Source organism: Lathyrus oleraceus, chromosome 3 (genome assembly GCF_024323335.1).
Source record: "Lathyrus oleraceus cultivar Zhongwan6 chromosome 3, CAAS_Psat_ZW6_1.0, whole genome shotgun sequence".
Classification (NCBI taxonomy): domain Eukaryota; kingdom Viridiplantae; phylum Streptophyta; class Magnoliopsida; order Fabales; family Fabaceae; genus Lathyrus; species Lathyrus oleraceus.
The window spans coordinates 530,792,022-530,800,391 of record NC_066581.1 but is presented as its reverse complement, the minus strand read 5'-3'; the positions used below and the strand labels follow the sequence as shown (position 1 = coordinate 530,800,391).

At 37.1% G+C, this 8,370-nt stretch overlaps 1 protein-coding gene across 1 annotated transcript; it reads left to right on the top strand.

Moving 5' to 3' along the window:
- The first annotated feature begins 706 nt into the window (after positions 1–706).
- On the top strand, positions 707–5,953 carry LOC127131990 (putative tyrosine-protein phosphatase OCA1). Its single transcript, XM_051060859.1, has 5 exons — positions 707–1,137; positions 4,938–5,031; positions 5,441–5,498; positions 5,608–5,651; positions 5,753–5,953. Exons 1-5 carry the CDS (start codon positions 707–709, stop codon positions 5,951–5,953), a joined length of 828 nt encoding a protein of 275 aa, XP_050916816.1.
- Positions 5,954–8,370: the final 2,417 nt, after the last annotated feature.

Genomic DNA, 8,370 nt, shown 5'->3' with positions numbered 1-8,370 from the left:
ATGAAAAACCATCTGAAACCACTACTGATCCGGGCAAAAGTGGAAGGCATAACCTTCAACAAAATTTTGGTCGACTGTGGTGCCACGGTAAACATTATGCCATATCATATTCTGAAGAAGATTGGCAAGTACGACACCGACATCAGGTCTAACAACGTGGTCTTGTCAGACTATGGAGGAAAGACAAAAAGCACCATGGGAGTAATTATGGTGAATGTTACAGTAGGTTCGATGGCCAGACCGACACTATTCATGGTGATTGACGCAAGGCCAAGTTACAACTTACTACTTGGCAGAGAGTGGCTACATGGCGTCGGAGCCGTGCCCTCTTCAGCACACCAAAGGCTGGTGATTTGGAGAGAGGATGGAGTGGCCGAAAACATTGAGGCCGACCAAGGTTATTTTATGGCCGATGTGAATAATGTCGGCAAGAAGGAGTTTGAAAGAAAGCTGGCCAACATTTCCCCTTGCTTCCCAGCTGAGGATGTATATGCCAATCTAAGTGAAGCTTTTGTCTCTCTAACTCTACATGAGACTCACGACTTCATTTGGGATGTGGAACGCCTAGATGATCCACCATACACAGGTATCCGTCCGACAGGCTGGGGGGGTGCCAGTGATGATGTCTGAATTGGAAGCTTTAAGAAAGATTTCGGCATACGTTGTCGAAAACAAAATAAAGTCGGCCATAGAGGCTGAAGAAAACATGGTTGTTGAGGCCTATGCATTGAATAAAGGGAACGTCGACATACAGCATCTGGATTTCATTTACGACAGTGAACCTTTAGGGTTCGAAAAAGACCCAAAGGCACTAGAGAGAATCCGACCAAAAGACCCTTTGGAAGAAGTCGACCTTGGCGAAAATGGCGAAAGAAGGCCAACATATATAAGCGCTAACATCGACAACAAACTAAAGTCTGAGGTAATATCCATACTCAAAGAACTTAGAGATTGTTTCGCTTGGGATTATAATGAAATTCCTGGTTTGAGTAGAGATTTGGTCGAGTTAAAGCTGCCCATAAAAGCTGGGAGAAAACCAGTGAAGCAGACGCCCAGGCGTTTCGCCCCAGAGATTATGGCAAAGATAAAAACAGAAGTAGAAAGACTCTTTAAAAGCAAGTTTATACAGACTGCAAGGTATGTCGAATGGTTGGCCAATATTTCTAGTTTTTACCTAGATAGATGCTTCGAGTCTCCTAAGAGTTTATTGCCCGGTAACTGGTAATATTCTTCTTAGATTGCAGTTTGTTACTTCTTGCTCAATACCAGGAAAAAATACCCCTGTTTTTTCTCCTCAGTAGAGTCCCAAATGGATATGATTCCCCAGGAAGTATATCCTTAATATGTGCATCCTAATCGGTGACGAATATCTTTCTCTCCCCTGCTTGAGTCTATCCTTGATATGTTCATCCTAACCGGTGACGGATATTCTCTTCTTGGTATTCTACCTAGTAAAAGGTAGTTGTAATCCCTATTTTTGTTCCCCAGAGAGTTAATCCTTGATATGTTCATCCTAATCGATGACGGGTTTCCTTCTCTTTGCGGTCTTCTACCCAGTAACCGGTAGTTGTAAATCCTTTTTTTTGTTCCCTCCGCAGAGTTGATCCTTGATATGTTCACTTTAACCAGTGACGGATTCTCTCTCTTGGTATTCTATTCAGTAACTGATAGATGTAATTCCTATTTTATCTCCTCACAGAGTCTATCCTTGATATTTTCGTCTTAACCGATGACGAATTTTTTCTTTGACGGTATTCTATCCAGCATTCGATAGATGTAATTCCTACTTTTTTGTTCAGTTGGTTTACCCTTGATATGTTCATCTTAACCGATGACGGGTATCCTTCTTGACAATCCTAGGCAAGTCTATCCTTGATATGTTCATCCTAACCGATGACGGATTTTCTTCCCTGTTGAGTTTATCCTTGATATGTTCATCCTAACCGATGACGGATACTCTCACCCTTGGTCTTCTGCCCAGTAACTGGTAGTTGTAAATCCTATTTTCTGCAGTTTTCCCCAGCAAGGTTATTATTACCCAGTAACCGGTAATGAATATTCCTTTCTGTTGGTTCCCAGCGAGTCATCCTTGATATGTTCATCCTAACCGATGACGAATGTCCTCTCTGTCAGATCTTTATTATCTCCTTACACAGTAACAGGTAGTAGATAATAGATTTCTGCTCCTCCTGTGTTGAAGTTTATTTCTTCCCCAGTTGAGTTGAGTGCGCATTTCCTTAGTGAAACCGCTTTTCCTCTGCATGATTCAAGTACTTCAGTTTTATCCTAACTTACTCGTATCCCCTGCAGATGTTGTTGTTCCTCGGCTGAGTCTTTCCATTTTACATGGATCTCCTCGAGTCCTCCAGCAGTTTTAAGTCGTAGCCTGGTCTACGCGTAACCTTTTTTATCCCCCATAGAGTCTTTGTCTCCCCAGTGACTTTTTCTTACGGAATGCATTTTACTCCTGCGGACTTTCGGTCTCTCTCTGACTTCTTTTTCCTTTGTGGCAATATTTCCCCACAAAGAATGTACTTTTACATTCATATCATATGCATCATGAGGTCTCTTAGGTACCAAAATTTGTTTCTATATGTTTTTATTTAAGCCCATTCTACTGAGTCGACATGAAGATTTTAACCTTCGCCTCCTCAGTTAGAATGCCCTTAAATAGGGGCAGCTGTAAGACCTCAATTTGGACCCTAAGATCCCTCATGCAATTTCATCATAAGCATTAGCATTTGGATCATACCTTGGCATCCTCCTTACCCCTCTTTCATTGGGTTTATTTTGGGAGAGATCACCAAGCACTATGTGATTGTATCATACTTGTATTTTATCATTTCACTAACCAAAATACCAAAAATATGTCTTTGCATTGGCTTAACTCTTTTGTAGGTAGGGCATGATCTCCATTGATCTATCAAGTACATATCTAGGGTTTGAGACCCTCATGACAAAGAGCACAACCATGATCTGATCCAAGAATGGTTATGGGCATCATATATGAGTTCCATTGATTACTACATGTTATATTGATCAAGTTTTCTTCAAGAGTTTAAGGGTGATTTGCCTTGGAAACCCTATTTTGACTGGGTATCTTAAGTAACTTCTCCAACAGGCTATCTCACCAATTGATCAAATTTCTTAAGGGGCACTTCAAAATTTCATCATCTTACGCATATATGATTTACCATGAGCCTAGAAAGTCAAGATAATTGAAGATTAGCAAGTTGGTTGATGGGGGTTGGCCAGTGAGTTCATCTGATCAAAATTGGGTCTCCCTAGACCCTATCTCCTACACTTTTCACCATATGAAAATGATTCCAAGATAAAACTTACTCTAAATAACATTCTAAGCAACTTTCATGTTTAGACCTAGAGCTAGTTTTGCTTGGAAAATCAATTTCTATGTTGAAACATTATAAGTCATTTTGTCTAAACCCTAATTTGAAAGTCAACTTCCCAAGGCCATAACGTGCTCAATTTTTATGAGATTAAAGATTTCCAAGTTGCACAATCAAATTCAAGATTTCTACTTCAACTTTAAGGTTTGGAGTCAGAGCTAATTCAACTTTTATGAGCATGTGATATGAGGTTACATTATAGGTCACTTTTGACCTATACCATTGATTAAGTGATTTTTCCAAACATAAAAAATGCACAACTCTATCATTTCAAATCCAAATGACACAAAATTGGTGATCATTTTGAAGGTATTTGAGATAGATACAACTTTTATGAAGACACTTTACTCATTTGAAGCTCACATAAAAAGTTAAGCAAGGTGGAATATTGAGACATATGACTTGACACTTAGGAAAATTTTCAATATGTTAAGATTTCCAAACTTCCACCTCAAAGTTCTTCAAGTTCCAATCTCCAAATGGAGAAGTGTTGAACATAAAAGTTGTTCCTCTTGATCTAACCTTTCCAAAAAGCCCAAATTCATCCATTTTGAACAAGAAATGAATAGGCTGCGCATGACTTGAACATGGTATCATCATTTGGCAAGATTGAACTTTAAACATCCATGCACAATTGCCTAGTATTCCAACATGACTTCAACATTCACTACGCCAAAAACTGGAATAGACAGCGCACCTTAGAGGGCGCTTTATTACAAAAGCGCACTCTAAAGTGAAGCGAAAAAATAAGGAGCGAACAACTGGAATAGACAGCGCACTTTAGAGGGCGCTTTTGTAATAAAACGCCCTCTAAGGTGAAGCGAAAAAATAAGGAGGAGATAGAGGGACAACAATACAGGGCGCTTTTTAGAAAGCGCCCTCTAAGGTTACCCTTAGAGGGCGCTTTTAAAAAAGCGCTCTATAAGTCCATGTGCATTTCCAGTTTATAAAGCGCTTTTGGAAAGCCTTAGAGAGCGCTTTCATAAGCGCCCTCTTAGGCCCCCTTTAGAGGGCGCTTTTTTTCCACAAGCGCCCTCTAAGGTCCCCTTTAGTAAACATTAAAATTATAACATACTGCGCGTTTTGTTATTTCACTCTCTGTTATTTTCGTTCTTTTTCACGTTAGGGTTTTCACTGCTACGATTTTCGCTACTTCTAAGGCGTTCTCCTTCCACCTCTGTTAGATCTACGACGTTTCCTCCTTCTATTAATTCGTTGTTAGCTGTTCGATTTTGACACCATAGGTATTTTTCTAATCTTCATATTACTTGGTTTCTCTTCTGACGTTCGCTATTGTTCATTTTTGGTTTCATTTTTCTTGGTTCATACATTTATTGAGTATTCTCAACAATAATTATTGTGTTGCAATGCTAGCAATGGAGACTAGGCATTATGGGTTAAATTTCACCAACTGTTCCATTTTTTTTAGTTCTTTATTGTTAACTATGATTAAAATGACTCTTTATTTATTGATTTATTGATGTTATATATATATATGGTTAGGGTGAAACTTTTTTCGAATTGATGCAGATACTTGTGTCCTGAACCCTATCCGGAGGAGAATTTGAAGTTTCTTAAATCACATAATATTCGTCTATTTCAATTTGGAATTGAGGGGAAAACGGTAATTTTTTATATTCGTATTCATCATATATGTGTTCAAATGTGTTTAATCATGTTATTTCAATGTATGATGTTTTGAATTGGGTTTTGATTGTTGTTAAAAAGTCTGTGATTGTTTGAATCATTCTGAATTTTGTTAATGAAATTTCATTGAAATCATGAAATGTATGTGTATTACTCAAAGTTTGAATTTTTTCTGTGATTGTGTTATTTTTGCAGATTATTAGATTAGGGTTTTAGGTTTAATTGTATAATTAGGGGAAAAAGGGGGTTTGGGGTTTATCATAAATATGGGTTGGTGTTAGCTGCTAATAATCATGAAATTTGACCTATGTGGATTGGTGATTCATTTTTGGTTTTATCTCTTTTTTTTTGTTTTAGAGTTAATAAATCTTTGTATTTTTCTGCAGGAAGTTTCTTTACCTATTCTCAGTGATTCTATTATGGAGGCTTTGAAAATTTTACTTGGTATTTGAAGCAAGCTTATTCAACTTTGAAATGCAGATTTTTTGTATATCTTTGTTGGTGTTTCTCTTGTTTGTTAGATATCTAATTCCTTAATTTTGTCTGGTTTCAGATGTGAGAAATCACCCTGTTTTGATTCATTGCAAACGAGGAAAGGTATAAGATTGATCACTTGCATGTTTATCTTCTCAATTCTGAATTTCTGTTTTGAATTCCTAATTGTTTGTTCTAATGATGATTTTTCTTCTATAATGCAGCATAGAACAGGTTGTGTAGTTGGTTGCTTCAGAAAGATGCAGAACTGGTGTCTGTCTTCTGTGTTTGAGGAGTACCAGCGCTATGCTGGTGCTAAATCCAGGACAGCGGATTTAACATTTATAGAGATGTTTGACATCATAAATCTTAGGCAGTGCATATTCTCAGAGATGCTTTTGCTACTTAGTTTTATTCATAGTTAACAATAAAGAACTAAAAAAAACATACATCTCAGAGATGCTTTTGCTACTTAGCTTTATTTCTTTTTAAGTTATGAATTGGTTGTATATTTAGAATCTTTAGAAGTTAAACGATTATATATCAGTGGATTGTTGTATATGTATGGATTGTTGTATATAAGGCTTGTTGAATGCAATGTGTGAAAAAGGGCTTCAAATTATACAGTTTTAGGTGTACTGCTTCAATATACAGGTTGTCTAAAATAAATAAAAAAATATAGCGCTTTTTAAAAAAAAAAATTTAAATAACCACCCACTTTAGAGGGCGCTTTCCAGTAAAAGCGCCCTCTAAACCCTTTAAATTTCCACTTTAGAGGGCGCTTTCCAGTAAAAGCGCCCTCTAAACCCTTAAAAGTTTCCACTTTAGAGGGCGCTTTCTTTAAAAAGCGCCCTCTAAAGTGGCCCTTAAAGGGCTTAAAGAGCCACTTTAGAGAGCGCTTTCACCAGGAAAAAAAGCGTTGTCTTTACCTATGCCAGCGCCAGATTAGAGGGCGCTTTAAAGCACTGTTATAGGCCAAAAAAAGCGCCCTCTTTTCCCTTATTTGGCGTAGTGATTGCTTACACTCAATTATGGATCAGATAGAGTGATGTCATGGGCCTGCTCACCCCCATGCACTCATGCATCACAAATTGCTATTTTTGGAAGTTCATTTCAAGTGTGCAAATATCAACTGAATTGGCTATAAATAGAGCTCCATATGCTCAGAATTTCACACACATTCGCGCCAGCTTTGATCCCAAACCTCTAACCCTCTCATTCCAAAGTATAATCCTGAGAATTTCACTTGAAATTGAGTTTGAATTCTCACTGCTTTGAGATTCAAACCTCCAGGGATCCAAGACCTTTTGAGCATTCAATTCTTCTTTTGCAAGTATTTGGAGTGAGATCAAGCACGAGCCAAGGCAAGAACAGCTGAACCCAGACCTACATTGAAGGTATTTTCCAGAAATTTTAATCTCTTCGATTCTCTCTAAATCTTGCTCAATTCCCTTGATTCCTTGTTAGTCTGAAGTCCTACCAATGTAGGCAAGAAGATTGAGTTTCTTTGAGGTCAAATCGAAGCAACTCATTTCATGTACCTCAAAATTCAACTCCATGTATCTCTCAATATACTTGGAGTTAGGATAAATTGAGGTCAGATTCGTGCTCAATGCCATTTTTACTTTGAAATCATATCCTTCTTTTTAATTTTGGTGATGGTTATGACTGAACCAGTCCGGCGAGGCTCGCCTGAGAAGGAGACCAGAGTTGTAGCTCTGGTGGTGAGTTGGCGTGTTCAGAGCCACATGATCCTTTTGAAATGAAATAATCTCGTGTGTTGGTTTGAATTACCTTTCATGTGGCGCGCTGACTCAGGCATATCGTGGATTACGCGCTTGTGACCACTTGATCTGCCACCTCAATTAATGAGGGAGATCAAGTGGTCCATGTTTTTCTGATAATTTAATTTTCATTTTAATCCTTTTATTTTCATTAATTCATATTAATTTTAATGTTGACCCAAAAAATATGAGAGTTTCACCAAAAAATTTCAAAAAATTTCCTCTTTCATATTTTGAATTAAAATTATTTTTTGGATCATTATTAATATTTTTCATGATTTAATTTATTTTTCATTTGTTTTTAATTATTTAAAAATACTTTTGAATGTCCAAAAATTATGAAATTTTTTCTCTAAGGTCCTTTGACCTTGTTTGACCTATGATAAATCTCATGGCCATTTCTTTGGTGTTTTGATGAGGTTTTAGGAATTGGACAAACCATATTTAATTTAAATGCCTTATTTTAGTATTTTTTTAATTTGATTAAATGCCAAATAATTTTGTTGACCAATTGTAATGACTTATTGGTGTTTGACTATTGTTGTTGGGCCTTGGTCAAGGTTGATTTGACTTTGTCAAATTAATATCATTGGATTTAGGGGATTGGTGGAATGTACATTCCATCTCCTAAAATGAATGGATGATATTAATTTGGTAAAAGTCCTTCTTTGACCAATTTGTGTTTTGATCCATTCCACTCCTACTTCATCTTATTCCCCTTCTTCATTCATTCATTCCATTTGGCCTATGATATCTCAAAATCCTAAGGCTAGTTGATTGAAAAATTAACATGAGTATGGATGAGATTAGGCAACACCTTTTGCATATTCTTTTTGTGTGTGGTATGTTTCATGAGCATAGTTCATAATGTTATGTCTCTAACATGCATTAACACCAACATTCCATTGCTCGACCTAAAATAGTTGTGACTTCTACATAAGTCCAATTACGATTGCTTAACATATCGCTAAATTTGTGACACAAAAGGCATAAGCATTCTAGTTAGTGAGATTGTGAGTTTCCCCTCTTTCATGGTATTGTGTGGAAACTTGGCATTT